Source organism: Poecilia reticulata, chromosome 5 (genome assembly GCF_904066995.2).
Source record: "Poecilia reticulata chromosome 5, P_reticulata-male-v2, whole genome shotgun sequence".
NCBI lineage: Eukaryota > Metazoa > Chordata > Actinopteri > Cyprinodontiformes > Poeciliidae > Poecilia > Poecilia reticulata.
Window position 1 is genome coordinate 8,021,384 of NC_088834.1, and position 16,590 is coordinate 8,037,973.

General features: G+C 36.0%; 1 protein-coding gene across 1 annotated transcript; it reads left to right on the forward strand.

The window, feature by feature from the left end:
• The first annotated feature begins 917 nt into the window (after window positions 1–917).
• LOC103464793 (protein SSUH2 homolog) lies at window positions 918–10,845 on the forward strand. Its single transcript, XM_008409146.3, has 12 exons — window positions 918–1,071; window positions 3,675–3,749; window positions 3,822–3,897; window positions 4,018–4,147; window positions 4,981–5,041; window positions 5,184–5,305; window positions 6,700–6,762; window positions 6,899–6,978; window positions 7,506–7,598; window positions 8,451–8,556; window positions 9,046–9,153; window positions 9,364–10,845. The coding sequence occupies exons 1-12, from the start codon at window positions 1,059–1,061 to the stop codon at window positions 9,502–9,504; spliced, it is 1,068 nt and encodes a 355-aa protein (XP_008407368.1). The 5' UTR covers window positions 918–1,058; the 3' UTR covers window positions 9,505–10,845.
• The last annotated feature ends 5,745 nt before the right edge of the window (window positions 10,846–16,590 follow it).

The window sequence follows — 16,590 nt, forward strand, 5'->3', positions numbered from 1 at the left end:
TATTCTTATTTACTGTATTTTCCAAAAGGTTTTACTGGTAAAAGAGGGCAGGAACATAAAAAAATTATTTCCTCCTACTCCCTTTGAGCAATTTATTTAATGTCAATATATCCAACAATGTATGTTTTTCTTTATCTTTGTCTGCTCAAATAAAATAAAGAAATAAAATAAAAAATAAATGAAATGTTTTACAGCACATTTCCAACGTGTACAACGGTTTTTACCTCGTTTGTTTTGTAGTATTCACCCCCTGTTGGTGACCACTGCCACTACATTATTTTGCTAGCCAAGAGCCCCCCAGATTTATCGCAGATAAGGCGTGGTCAACATTCCTAGGCATTTGTGTTCATCAAATTACATGAAAAACAGCCTCAGCTTAGAAGCCTCAGCTTCCACACAATCTTTCAAAAATAAAAGCCCCAGGACACGTTGGTCATGAACAGCAAATATGAATACAATAATGATTTATTTTAAACGCATTCTCACATTCAAATTGAAGTATAGACTCTGACAGACAAACAGGTTAAACTGATCAGCTATGTTTTATTTGTTTCAATGTGGTATTAAACCATTTTAATGACAAGAAAAAAAAACTATCTTCCCTGAAGATTTCCAGTTAGATTTTAAAAGACTTAAAAAACCATGTATGTATTTAAAATATTGATCTTTGGGGGTTTTATATTATTATCTTTTCTTCTATTTAGATCATAAATTATAGTGCTAAATTAAATGTGACCTGAGGCAGCGAAGTCCTGCATAATAATGAAAAATTGGTTTATGTTCCTGATACAGGAAAGCAACGAATAAAAGACACAATACTAATACATATTTAAAAGGTATTTTATAGTATTAGAAAATATTAATTGTTTAAAATCGACTAAGCCGCTATGTGAAAACTCGGCAGTTCTTTTATTTTGAAGTTGTTATTTCCGGGAATGGGGCTTTAAATTAGTGGGAGTAACTATACATAACATTTTGGGAAACGTTCAGAGAAAATCTTTGCAAATTACACAATACCGAAAGAGAGAGAGTGGAGCAAAACATCGAGCAGCAACAAGATGAACAGCGCAGGTTGGTTCATTAACTTTTTACAGTTTGATGCGTCCGTTCGCAGCAGCGAGTGAAGGAACCAGATGAGCTCATCTTAACGCCCATCTTTTCATTTTTTCTCAAGAGATCAATTTTCTTGTCGGGTCTCTGTGAATGGCTGAATAGGAAACGGCTATAATCTTTACGACCGAGGTTAACATTGGGAGCTAATCTAATTAGAGACTGCGGGCTATTTTAGAAGCTTCCCTTTCTTCATTAAATGCAATTTACACATTCAGTTTATGACTATTTTTATTTTTATTTTGTACTTCCTAAATGCTTTAATTTTTATTCCTTTTTTGTATTTCACAGGATTGATTTTAAGAGTACAAATTTTAGACTTCCAATCATTGGGAATTTTATCATCTGTCTCATAATGTCCGGCCTTTAATAACGAGCCTGACTGCAGGCTGCAATTGGTTTCCCCTCCTGCTAAAGTACTTTATTTTTGGTTAAATCTTTTTTTTTCTTTTTTTTCATTCTATGTTTAGACGTTCTTGAAGGCGTGTTTGATCCTTTTATTTATTAATTTCTCTGAAATCCATAGCATTAAAAGAATAGGAAGTGATTGTGAAACTCAGGAAGTGGAAATTTGAGATGTGAAATTGAAATTGAGATGTGAAGTGAGAGATCTCCTATAAAAATTTTAACACTAATTTTGATTTTATAGTCGTTATTTTCTTCTTTATTATTATTATTTTTTTTATATAAAACTAAATCACTGGCAAGTAAATAAAGCTGTCCTGCTCGGAGTGTAACTGTTACAGTCTGAGTCTTGCCTCATAACTTGCAGGCAACACAGACGTTGTCTTCCAGTGACGTCACATTTGTGGGCGTTTCATACTGCAATTAAAAATGCAATGCTTTTGGCTCAAAGATCTGTGTTTACTTTGTGTGTTCAAGTTCATCTGTTTTGTTTGTTTGTTTGTTTGTTTGTTTGTTTGTTTTTTGTGGTAAAATCAGCGTTGCAGTGTTGCAGGTGAGCAAAAGAACTAGCATCTCCTACAGCCACAGTTATGACTTCAGCATAGTTTTTGTCTAAAAATACGATAAAATTATCACTTTTTTTGTGTTCCGGTTTGTTTTTGGTTTTTTATGTATTAAGAGAATCATGTCCGATTTTAATTTTTATGCAAGTATTTATACACCACAAAAATATGTTTCAGTCCAGTACAAAGTATTTTAAAGCACTTTATTTTCTGATCCCGTTTTTCAAAACTGGTTTCTGATTAGAATATGCAGCTAAAAGATCATTCATGAACCATCATGTGCTGAACTATGTGATTGTACTGCGAACCTCTGTGACTCTTCCTAAACCTTTGAGGAACAAAGTGTTCCTGAAAAACAGTTGGCCCCATTCCAAGTTTTTACTACTTCTGGGCCTTTTTTTTTTTTTAAGGATTCCTTGGAATTATGTTCCGAAGCTTTTCAAACTTGGCTTACCACTGCAGCTGCGGGGGCGGTGTGAGACAAGTCACAACAACTGTGTGCCCCCTCCCTCTTTTTAGCCCTCAATTATCATTTGGATAGTTGTCAGATGATATCCCATTGCTACATGGGGTCTAAACCCCACGATTGGAGATTTTATCAGGAAACACTAAATATGTCTGAATTTGTTAAATATTTAAATATAAACACTTCTTCCAAAGCGGTGAATGAACAACCTTAGTAAAGTATGACTTCCATATGTACAAAAAAGTGAAAAAAAAAGAAATAAAATCTTTCTACCAATAAAATCCAATACTTCCACTGGTGATTGTTTTATTTCCAGGGAATGAGAATTTCATCCACTTAGTTGTAGCTCACAATTTAATTAGATACAACTGGAATTGTGTTTTCCAGTCTAGATTGTCCAAAAACATCAAAAACTCTCTGCGCACATTAAAAAAGAGGATTATGTTTGTGCAAATCCAAGGAACAAACAACAATGATACTAAAAAATAAAATTATGTATTAATACAACACTCATTGTATGATTTAAAAATGAGAAACGATTGCATCAAAATCTGAATGTGTTATTTTTTTAAATGAATGTATATGGATGGATGCATTAATTTCTTGAAAATTATAAATTAGTTCTGAGTTACAATATAAAGTAATCTAAAAACCTGTTGTGACTCATCAGCAGAGCCTCACTTATTATTTGACAAAAAATACAAAATGGATAAATCCCAGAAAACAGATTAAAACTGAATAATTAAGGCACAGCAGGCCACTATGCTCCAGTTATTTGGGTGGTTCATCTACTTTCCATTTTCTTTTTTGTTTGTATTTAGTTCCCAAAGAAAATCTAGTTGAGGCATCTACATTTTGTATTGGGCTGAATTGATTGTTCTTTTGTGATCTTGCCCAACTCAGATGCTTAAACCTGACTGGGATTAAAGTTGGGCATCTAAAGCCCTGGTGCTTAGTTTGCTTAGTTTTGAGTTCTACCGTTTTTTGTTCTGCGGTGAAAATATGCAGTAAAGTAAACACTTTGCCAAGTCTAAACATGTTTTAAGGTATGCTACAGAAATAATAAAACCAGTTTAAAGAAGTTTTAAGGAATCAAGAGTGGAATAATCTGTTTCCTTTCTTTCTTTTAGCCATATATCCGCCTCAACATGCCCCTGCAGTCAACCCGTTCGCAAGCATGCCTGGCTATGAGGGAATTGGTGCAGGTAAGCAGAGTCCTGCTAATTCAGTTATACATTTGCAACACATTGGCATCTAACTGTCCGTCGTTGTTGCAGGTGGTTTTTTGCCTCCTCCTGTACCTTTACAGCCAGTAGCTCCAACCCAGCCTGGCCCCACTCCTGAAGAGTGGACGTAAGCTCTCGTTCACATCACTGAACAGTCAGTAAATCACATGTTGGTCCGTGTTTGCATCCATCTTATATTGTATTTGTGTTTGTATGTTTGGTTTTTTTTCTGTTTTTTTTTTTTCAGCATCCCCGCTATGTCAGAAGATGCTGCTCGTAAGGCATTCAAAGACTATGTGAAATCTCAGTGCTGCTACCAATCAGGTCCAGCCGATGAGGGTGTTATCACCAATATGGAGTCATTTAACACATACAGGGTGATTGCATTTTATATTACTAATAAAACCTTTAGACTTTGGCATTTACTAGTAAATCTGTTACTAAACATTCATACTTCAGTTAGCTGTCCTAATTAGAAAAGACAGAGTTTTTAACATCAGAACCACCTATATTTTAGTTCCAAGCTCACTTGAACACATATTATACACATTTATGACCATCCTTAACATGATGTGCATGAGTGAATGCCAAAAAGAAAACAAAACTAAATTACTTATTACTTTACAATAAATTGGTCCATACTGTTATTTTCCTTAAGGAAACTTCTTGATCTTTTATCTGTTTGTCTGGAGATCCGATATCAGGACATAACCTAAACTCACCAGTTTATTCTGTGATTATCAAATATTTGTTGAACATCATCCGCCAAGATATCTTGTTCTTGCTCAGTATTCTCCCAGAAAACAAAAAACAAGGCAGTTCTTCATCTAGATGCAGTTCTATCAATGTTTGAATTTTTTTTTTTAACAATTTATTTATACTTACTATAACTAAATTGCTATTTTATACACTTAGACGTTCCATAAAAACACATTAACAGTTTCTTAACGCTAACAACCTTATTCCCTCCCATAGATCCTCAGTGAATAAACATGTTAATTAGTGCAGAAAAACACACCCACAAAATTCACCAGCACACTTCCCATGTCTGGTTTCATGTTTGCAACACTGTGCACAAAAGACAACATGTAGCTATTGTTGTTTTGCATCTGTAGTTTTATATTATTTGGTTTTCTATTCCATAGTGTGTACTAGGGAACTATGTTTAATAACACAGAATACATTTTAAAGTACTTTGTCTGTCCTGTAGTTGCGTCTGGAGACATTCACTGAGTCCAGATCAACTGAGATGGCCGAGAAACCTTACGAAGGTAGGAGCTCAGTACTCATGTCCCCTAAACCCAGGCTTCATGTTAGATAGTTAAAACTGCTTCATTTAGTTTCTGTTAGTTGAACAAAATGTTATCTCAATGAAGTTTCTAGGACGGATGAATTGTTTTGTTTCCTTAACAGGGGAAACAGCTGACTTCTACGCTCAGCCTGCCCCCACACCTTGGGAAGTCCAGGCCAAGACCCCTGAGCTCTTCACCAAACACACTGAGGAGATCCGAGTGCCATACACCTCCAACATCAAGGTGATTGTTTTTTAAAGGGCATGAATTCAAGTCAGCCAGTTTATCCTGCTGCGTTGTTGATTTCTTTACTTTATCCCAGATTCAACTTTTGGTGAATCTGGGATAATCATGGTTGTTCACCACATGGACAACCATGTGGTGGACTTTTCAGTTGATTTTTTGGGACCCATTAATTCATTGTTCTGCTTCATTTGCCAATTTACTGTGCAGCATTATGGTTTCGAAGTTAGAAATGATAAGAATAACTCAAACTCTTTGCAAAATCGTTAAACATCTTTCCTGGAAACAAATCAGCTGATGTCAAGATGGGTCACAGGACGTAGCTGGAGGACAGTGGCTGACATGGCTTTGTAGACTCCAGCTTTCTGGAAAAAGTGTTGACACATATAAGATTTCTGTAAGATAAGCTACACAGCTTCAGGGAACGCTTGATAGTCCATGTTCAAGTTTTTGCCTCCTATCTTAAGGTTGGCAGTCCCATTTTTTGAGCAGAATCATGATTTCATTCAGAAAGACTGGAAATGTTACATTTTTCAGTGAATTAGGGTCCTGCTGTACAAACGACCAAGAGGTTTTACATGCAATAAACACTTTAAAACCACTGAAGTTGTCCTCAAATTGGACTTAAAATTGACAATTCAGAACAAGGCATAGCCATGAAAAAAGTCTTAACCCTTATAAAAGACTTATAAAAGTCTTCTTCGTCAATTACTACTATTGATTCTTTCTGAAATATAATTTAGCACTACGGTTTTGTTTTCTTTTTTATTATTCAGCCCAGATATATTTTGTAAGAAAGTTACTCAGGAAGTTTTTGAGGTATTATTTGAAATGTATCAGAAGCCAAAGTGTTGAGGAATCACTGGACTGAGGTACATTTGGACCAAACAGTCTAAATTTCTTTGCTTTGTCTTAAAAGTCACATGGGCCAAATAATATTGATAGGTATTTTTTGACTGATTGAATTAAAAGGCAATTCAATGCCTCGTCAGAGAGGTTAGGCATGTTTTAAAAAGTACAGTTAAGCTCTTGAGATTCATACTCCTTGGCAGATCTAGATGAAAAATAAATGTTTGGCCAATCAAGAAGTTTATTACAGAAATGAAAAGCAGGCATCTCTCAGGAAATGATAAAATAATGTAAAAAGTGTATAAATCTCCCCTCACCCAGAAAGAAAAACAGTTTTGTTCACATTTTACTAAAGGTATACATTTATTTAATTTATCCATTATATTTCATCTCAATAAATGTGCTTTTGCCAAATCTGACAAGCTGAACAGTGTAAACAAAAAAGCCACTTGCTTTTTGTCAGCTTCAAATTATGACTAGTGTTCTGAGATTCTGTTTACTTCTAAAGGTACTGAGGTAATTTTTGAACTCCTGTTTGTTTGTAGGAATGTAACGCCTGCCATGCCGAAGGAACAGTGTCCTGCAAAGACTGCGAGGCAAAAGGATATGTAAGAAATCTTTCAAATTTCCATATAAATCTTTAATAACATTTTGAGTTTGTAAAATCAGTTTATTTGCTGGCTAAGTAATTTGGTCAGTCCCTACTGTATTACCAGTGAATATTTGTTCATATGTTCCCTTTAGAAACAATGCAGTAGGTGCAATGGCTCTGGTAAGAATGGGGAGGAAAGCTGCACTGGCTGCAATGGAACAGGAAAGGACAGGTAATCGAGCTCAATGTTGCCTTGTTGATATAAACGTGGCAAATGCATTGGTAGCAAATATGTAATTGAGTCAACTAATGTGTCATTTACTGTAAAAGTAAATGTTTTTATTATTACATTTTAACTGAAACATTAGACTTGCAAATGCCTTAAACATACTTCTTTTGTTTAATTAAAATTCATTCTGATCAGATTTTGTTTGTAATAATCAGCCTTTTTGGAATTATAAAGCCATAAATAATAAGGACTCCATTTTATTTGTTTTCCATTGCACACTTCACATAAATATATCATACTTTAAAGTGTAAATCTTTGTTTCCAATATGCAATAGATGCAAAAGTTTATTGTAAAACAGAAAGTAAATATGAAATACAGGAAATATGCCTTTTTAATGAGCAATGGAGAATCAAGAGATTTGTTAGTTAAAGTATCAAAACAATTATGGGCCTGAAATTTACCAATATAATCACCAATTAAGATGTGTAGTGTGTTATGCTTCTGACTGGGTTTGTATTTTTTTGTGAAGGTGTTCAAAGTGCAGTGGTGCGGGAAAAAATAAATGTGAAACCTGTAAAGGAAAAAAGCAATTGCTGACCTTCATCAAACTCAAAGTGGAATGGTAAGTTTCCTTAACTGCTTCAGGTGTAACAGGAAAAGATTTACAAGGTTATTTAGTGGATCTAGACAACATTAAATCCACCCCTTTTTGTTTCTATATTTTAAAGATTCAGCTGTCTTGACCACTACCTGACTTAAAATAATGCTAGGCCCATAAACAAAGGAATTGAGTGGGACTATATTTCAATTCCTTATTTTGTTTTCTAAATAAACTACCTAATAATTCACAATGTTCTTGCAGAAACTGTAGCAGAACCTAAACTGTTTGTACTTTCAATATCAGTTTATCAATAATTACACGGGAAAAAAGTAATTAAAGACAGTGTTTTAATTCCCAAGAAAGTATAACTTTTCAAAAAGATGGGTTTTTTTTAATTGTTTTTAGTCTGAGTACTATTGAGAATGTTGTATCGCACATAAAACGAACCCTGCAGTAGTTTTACTTTCACATCTCTGAATATGTGAAGGTGTTTGCTTGCACCTGGGAACCAGATGTAAAATCTGCGTGTTTCCACCACATCTTATTACTGCTGTTGTGAGGAGTGACCATATTGCAATGAGAAGTTGGCTTTTCAAGTGGTAACTGGGGTTTGTCAGAGTTGTTTCCAGTTTTCCAGTGGAAAATCCGACTTTTCTGTTGATTTTTCCGACTGGGAAGTCTGAATCAAACCAGAGACATCTAAAACCTCCAGGACACTGCTGTTTAGGAGATTAACACTCCTGCTAAAAAAATAATCAGATTCACGCATTTTACATATTATACACTGCAGGTAATACTGTGCATATTTTCCTGGGGCATGTGTAACGTTTGAACAGCCAGCTTTATGAGTTGAATTTGCTGATTTCTGTTTAGGGCTAACAATGTGGACAACCATGTGGTGGAGCAAAACTCTGGCCTGAAGGCTGAAGAGTTGAACTCCGTGAATGGAAAGGAGCTGTTCAAGACGACCCAGATCATGGTACACACTCACACGCTCTTAATGCATACTTTTTTTCAAGTGGATAAAAGTAATTTAGGTATAAAAACATAAAGATATCAATTTGTTTTGATTCAGTAGAAATTATCAAATCAAGTAAATAGATAAAACAAGGAATTGTTTCTAATAAAACGATGAGGAAATGAAAATGGGAGAAAACGGTCAACTGTAGTGAATGAGCAACTGTGACGAACATTATCTCTTGATGTTTGGCGGATTAGTAATACAAATCAAAAATTTCTGACATACCATATTCATATCTGTTGCATATTAAACAGGATTCTTGAAAATGTTAATTAATTAAAGCATAATTTAGGATGTTTTGGATCTAAATTCATGTAATAAATGAAAAATGTTTAACCTCAGACAAAAATAGCTGAGGTAGAATCTAATTATTGTCTTTGAGAAGAGAAAGTAGTGGGTGATTGAGAGATGGTGCTCAGGTTTTCAGCTCCATGCGTTTCCTCACAGCTCTACCCGCTGTATGGATTCCCAAATCCAGCCATCGTTGAGGCCTCTGACCGTCTGATCAAAGAGCATCAATCCAAGTATGCTCAGACATCCAGGATCATGCAGCAGGTTTGTTAGAATAAACATGAGTAAACGCCTAACTTGCATTAAAAAAGGAAATAACTGACTGAGCACTGCAAGCAAAATTTTTATTTTAGGATCTAATCAAAATAAAACCAGCTGAAGTGTTAAATCTTCAAGCTTTTTTTAATTTATTGGGTATTTTGTAAGGTGTTTTCGTCTTTCACAATAAAATAACTTTGTATCTGTTTCTTTCAGAGGCAGACTGTTGAATTGATCCCTGTTACTAAGGTGAACTACAAGTGGAAAACTAGCATTCACGTTTTCTATGTTTATGGGAAGGAAAACAAGGTCAGCGCCGACGACTACCCAGAGACCTGCTGCTGCGTCATCCTGTAGACAAAAATTTAAATTCAAGCGTGTACTTCATTTTCTTTCAACAGTAATCTCCCTTAATACAGTTTAAATCTACAATATTTTTTTTCCAACTGGTTGTGTTTGAAGAAAACCAGTGGTTGACAGTAACATTCATAACATTGCAAGGTGTTGGGGCAGAAGCTCTGATGCTTTATCATTTATCTTTATATTATGCTGTTTTACAATACAATACAATTCTGTGAAAAAAAATATTGCTAATACCCGAAGGTAAGTCTCTGTCTTTTAAATCTTCTCTTTTTTTTATCTGGGTGCTTGGGCCGACCAGCTTTTTTATTCGTTTTACTTGACCCGCATGTCAATGAATTCCAACCTCATATCACTTTACAGTTATACCTCATGTATGCAACATGAATGTTTGTTTTTATAATAGCCATTGCAATTACAGTGTAATTTTACTCTCATTATGAAGTAAATAGCTTTGTAATCAGTGAAGTGATAAGTGCATTTATACATGATCATGAGAAAAAGTGCCATGTTTCTGTGTATACAGATGTACAGTGAATCTTGAACCAGATCCAGTTTTGCTTGTTGGCTTGTTTCTGTTCTTCAGGAGGTCGTAAACCTCAGTGATCTGAGTCAGATTTAACATGAATTTACTAAAAACTGAGCCGCCTTATATGTTCAAGTGAAAATTGTGTGAAATATCTAGTCACCCCAAGATCTCTTTGTACTATGATAGGTGGACTGTTTTCATTGAATACTAACATCCAGGTCTCTTAACTTTGTCTGCTCGTTCTGTACTCTACTGCATATTCCTCTTTGCTGCTTTTATCACAGGATTGTATTTTGTTTTTTTCTGAAAAATATTCAAGACTTCAAAAAAAAGTCATCTTATAACCCATACTTTGCATATTTTCATGGAATCAGTGACTCTTGTAGGATATCTGACATTGTGTTACAGTCAATGAGATGTAGGATAAAGCCACTTCAGGTTTTCTTTTGGTTTGTTTGATTGTTTTACCAGTAATATTTACCCAACCATACATGAATTTATTTTACTTTTATATTTTTGTATCACTAAAGTTTTTGCTGAATGAGATGGAATCTGTTTGCATTTTAAGAAATATGACTGACTTACTGCTGTTGTACGTATGTAAAACTGTGGTGCTATGTTGCAAACACATCAATCATATATGTACATGCTACAGCATTGTGAACAATGATCATTAGGATAATCTTTTTATCAGATTCATAAATGCCTTAAATACAGCACTGCGACTAACAATCATTTCTGACAGTAACATTTAGCATGTGTTTCTCTTATTCAAATAATTAAAAAAAATAAACTTTTCTTGCATCAGTTATCTGTTTTACAGTCATTCAAGGTAAACGGTTGCACATCAGTCCCTAGACGGGTTAAAAGTCCATCAGTTCAGAAAGTTGCAAATATGTTAAAATACAATATGCATGTACTTTATTCAGACAAACAAGCAAAGGGTGAGTGCCTTGGCTCATCTTTGTCTCAAGAAAATCCATCAAGGTTGAACCTGTCCTTCTCAACTCTGTGTAGCATAATATTATCCAGAAGTTTCAATCACATCAACTCTAAGACGCCCTTTGTAACTGGAGCTCAGCATTGGAGGCTCTGTAGAAAAGTGACAAGATAAAGAACAAGCTGCCAATCTGTCTGATGCTTGCTGCAGCTGTGAGACATTGAGTGCAGTCTGTCTGACTTCAAAACTCTTATCAGTATAGATAAACGGTAAATCCGCTCCTCCAGGCTAAAACGGAACAAGTGATTTCTTACTGAAGAAATCCCCTAATCTCATTATTTCCTCACATATGGCCTTTTTATTTTGAAGTGCATCAAATTTTCTGATTATTTCACATTTAAGGACAAGAGCAAAAGGTGTTATAGTTTGGATGTATATTAGAAATGTGACGGTAAAACATTTGCACTTATGTCAATATTGTCAAGGGTAGCTTTCATTGGCAAACGCATATGTTGGTTATCTTGCTGATAACAAACATGGCTAAAAATAAACTGCTGTGAAAAATAACAGACAAAATATCACAGTTTGCACATCTTTTGTTGTTTTTTCTGGTAAAGATTAGCATGAAAAACTGTGAACACCGTTATCCATAGTTAAAGAGCCTAATTTGTCTTAATGTTTTTAAATTTCTCTAAATTAAACTTTGACTTGACTTGATCTACCAGTCTCCAAAATATGCAAAGTTTTACAGACTCAGAAGACAGAATTATTCAGGGGAATTCGACCTTGAGTAAGAGCAGGAAGATACCCCAAGACTTTACTCGGGGCAGGTGCTTAACTCATTTTGTAAAAAAAAAAAAAGAAAAAGTGACTAATAGCAAAAATGCAAGCCTTCTCAGTAGCAAGAGATTGACAAGCCACAAATAAAAAACTTAACATGAATGATTTTCCTGCAGAGAATCCCTTTTAAAGACAGAGCTAAAGCACAGCATAAATATGGGCCTGAAATATCTGAGACTTCATATTTTAATCTCAGAACAAGATGTTTCAGCTTTAAAACACAATTGGAAACTCATAAAAAAAAAGTAACAAAAATGACCCATTGTGATAACCAAAGACTATTAAAACAGACACCCAACTACTCCGTCTTTTTCCCAATCATGTTCGTTACCTGGATAAAAAAAGATGGATTATTTAAAGTTGCAAGAATATAGGCAGCATGTATACCCAAAAATAAGAACCTGGATATATAACAGGAAATACTAGCGGTGGTGACTATAAATATCTTCATGTCCTGATGCCAAACAAATGGGTTTGCTGCACGATATCTTAACATTGTGGTAAATGTTTGATTTGAAGTGCCATGAAGTAATGAAGGGAATGGAGCTCAGCACCAATCAGCCAAGTCAATAGGACGTGACCATAAAGACTGCACAAGGACTGCTGGATGGACATTATTGCAAATTGCACTAGACTGATTTCTTAAGTAACTTCCTGCTTCTTGAACTTCAGATGAGGTGATAGCATCCAAGAGCTGACTGATCTTCTAACATTTAAAGAAAGACTCTACAACATCACTATATCCTGGACAAGAAACACATTTTCTTTTTATTGTGTTATTGTTGATGTGTCGCTCTGTAGTCACTATATGAGGTACATTTTACTAGGTCTGTCTTGGTTCCCTTTTTGTCTTCAGAACTTCCTTCTTTCTCTGGGATCGATTCAAGAAGTCTCAGAGGTTTTGTTTCAAAGCTACATTGCTATACTGTATATTTGCTTCAGATCTGTCAGCTGCACATTCATGCTTCCCCAGATCCCAAAGGTGCTCTGTTAGACTTGGATGTGGTGACTGTGGAGACCATTGGGATGCATCATTCAGCTAGAAAGAGCCATAAGGATATACTGTAAGCATACTGTGGTAATAAAGGGATTGGCTTATATGATCATTAGCAATACTCAGGTAGGCCTGTAGAGGCCAAAACTGCATAAAGAAAGAATTACAACACCAGCAGCAGCCTGAAGTGTGTCAAGAGAGTCAGAATAAATTCAAGCTCGCTAGGTGTCGAGCAATCTCTAGTCTCCTGACCCTATTGTAGGGTAGCTGTTTTGCTGATGTGTTTTGAGTGTCTTTTACACTGTTTTTCATTTTGTGCAATTCTAGGGGGGTGAATGTAACCTGGTTGTATTTCTCTTTTGTTATAATTACACAAAATGTCTTTTTTTGGGGGTGGGGGTAAAGAATTATTTGTATAATTCTTTACCTGACTGAAAGACCTCTAAAAAACACTTAAATAGCCCCTCCTTTTTTATTTTGCGCACCTTAGACTCTCCCCTTTTGTCATGTTGTCCTGCAGGAGAGGTGTGTGCTGGTTATTTTTCATCTAAATACATCCAGTTTATTTATAGATTTATTAAGTAAATTTTTGTTTTGTACTTTTGTTTTGTGTAGGATTTGGAGAGGGGAGCCTATAACACGGTTGTTTTCTGTTTGTTGTTCTCGTCAGAATAAATCAAGAAGCCATCCTTTTTAAAGACAAACCATGTCACAGCCTGATCAATCAATAAAACCAGCACAACGCAGAACGGATCCGGTTACATTTACACCAATTTCTGACCCTATCTGACTGTCATACCTAATTCTGGACCCGTCCAGCCAGACAACATTTTTCTGATCTATCATTGTCCAATTTTGCTCAACCTGTGTGATTTCTATTCTCTGTTACTTGTTCTTAGCTGAAGATATTTTCACTCTGTTGTAACAAAAATGTTTTAACATGCAATGTGCAGTCAGTTTTCCAAGGACTGGATTTCTTTGGTTTTACCAAGTGGTTATTTAGGCAAATGCTCAGTCTAAACAATGGCCTCTTATCTCTGACAAACATTTTTACAATGCAATACTTTTTTTTTTTAGCTGCACAATTGCTTACTTAAACTATTCTCTGTAAACCAAACAACAGATTACTATTTTTGAAAATCCCAAAAGATCAGCAGCTCCTAAAATACTCTGACTAGTCCAGGACCAACCCCCATGGTTGGGGTGCTGAGAGGCCCAGTTGGTACCATGTGCAGAGGCTGTTGTGATCCTCCATTGATTGTCGTTGGTTCTATTCTTGGGCCATTTGCTGCATGTCTTTCCCTTCTTTCTTCTCCCTATTTCCTGTTCATTTACTGTTCAAAAAAGGTCAATAGTGTCATAAAAAAACATTTCCACGTTTAAAATGACTCAAAAGTGTTCTTCATTTTAATACTCAGCCTGAACTTTAGCAACCCATGTTTACAACCTCCAGATGCCTAAATTTATTAAGTTGCTGGGATGTTTTTGGTTTATTCACTCAGTTTTTATAAGTAACTGAATAGATGTTCCTAATAAAATGGTCAGTGAGTTAAAATTATTTTGTTTGTTTGTTTTATTACTTATTCTCCTCTGAATGGCTCTGATTTAAAGCTTACTTTTGCATAGACTCTTATGCTAGCAGTCTCTTATGCAACAGTCTATAACATATACAACTGTTTCCCATAACATAATGTGGGATTCTGTGATATTATATAATGTGCATTGCTCCCAGACTCCTCCTTGTGGCCCAGTTATCTTCAAAATACTTTCTTTGAGATTATAGAGAAGATCCCTTACTTCTCCTCTTGTGTGAGATGCAACCTTAAGATCCTTTATTACAGGCCTGACAGAAGATGATTCCCACATAAGCAGCGTTTTAACATTACATGAAGCTCTCATCTGTGAAATTAGACACTTTGTGGACGAGATTTGAACCTACTTGGTTTGACTCTCATTCAAGTGGAAAAACAATTGTGTGTGAAACTGGTGGAATATGAAAACAGAGTATTAAATGACTTAATTCAACAACAGAGCTGAAAAAAAGTCTTCAAAAATTTCTCCTACTTTTGTTTTATTGTGATTTGAACTAATTTGAACTTAATATAACGTCCTGGGCAGGGGAGGAGTGGTAGTGGTGACGGGGATAGCCAGCATTTGTTTATGATTTAATGCTGTAAAATACCAATTACCAGGACAACATAGTGGAAGAAAATGTTTTGAGAGCTTTCTGTGTTGCATATTCTAGAAACAAGAAAAGATTATGACATTTTAAGGAGAATCTGATTTGATCTTTCCCAATAACCTGTAGGATATACAGGTCCTTCTCAAAAAATTATCATATTGTGATAAAGTTCATTATTTTCCATAATGTAATGATAAAAATTAAACTGTCATATATTTTAGATTCATTGCTCACCAACTGAAATATTTCAGGTCTTTTATTGTTTTAATACTGATGATTTTGGCCTACAGCTCATGAAAACCCCAAATCCCTGTCTCAAAAAATTAGCATATAATGAAAAGGTTCTCTGAACGAGGAGTTAACCTAATCATCTGAATCAACGAAGTAACTCTAAACACCTGAGGCTTTTAAAAACTCCCAGCCTGGTTCATTACTCAAAACCGCAATCATGGGTAAGACTGCTGACCTGACTGCTGTCCAGAAGGCCATCACTGATACCCTCAAGCAAGAGGGTAAGACACAGAAAGAAATTTCTGAACGAATAGGCTGTTCCCAGAGTGCTGTATCAGGGCACCTCAATGGGAAGTCTGTGGGAAGGAAAAAGTGTGGCAGAAAACGCTGCACAACGAGAAGAGGTGACCAGATCCTGAGGAAGATTGTGGAGAAGGGCCGATTCCAGGCCTTGGGGGACCTGTGGAAGTAGTGGACTGAGTCTGGAGTAGAAACATCCAGAGCCACCGTGCACAGGCGTGTGCAGAAAATGGGGTACAGGTGCCGCATTCCCCAGGTCAAGCCACTTTTGAACCAGAAACAGCGGCAGAAGCGCCTGACCTGGGCTACAGAGAAGCAGCACTGGACTGTTGCTCAGTGGCCCAAAGTACTTTTTTCGGATGAAAGCAAATTTTGCATGTCATTTGGAAATCAAGGTGCCACAGTCTGGAGGAAGACTGGGGAGAAGGAAATGCCAAAAGGCCAGAAATCCAGTGTCAAGTACCCACAGTCAGTGATGGTCTGAGGAACCATGTCAGCTGCTGATGTTGGTCCACTGTGTTTTATCAAGGGCAGGGTCAATGCAGCAGCTATCAGATTTTGGAGCCCTTCATGCTTCCATCTGCTGAAAAGCTTTATGGAGATGAAGATTTCATTTTTCAGCACGACCTGGCACCTGCTCACAGTGCCAAAACCACTGGTAAATGGTTTACTGACCATGGTATTACTGTGCTCAATTGGCCTGCCAACTCTCCTGACCTGAACCCCATAGACAATCTGTGGGATATTGTGAAGAGAAAGTTGAGAGACACAAGACCCAACACTCTGGATGAGCTTAAGGCTATCGAAGCATTCTGGGCTCCATAACACATCAGCAGAGCCACAGGCTGATTGCCTCCATGCCACGCCACATTGAAGGCTGCAAAAGGATTCCTGACCAAGTATTGAGTGCATAACTGAACATAATTATTTGAAGGTTGACATTTTTGGTATAAAAACACATTTCTTTCATTGGTCGGATGAAATATGCACATTTTTTGAGAAAGGGATTTTGGGTTTTCATGAGCTGTATGCCAAAATCATCAGTATTAAAACAATAAAAGACCTGA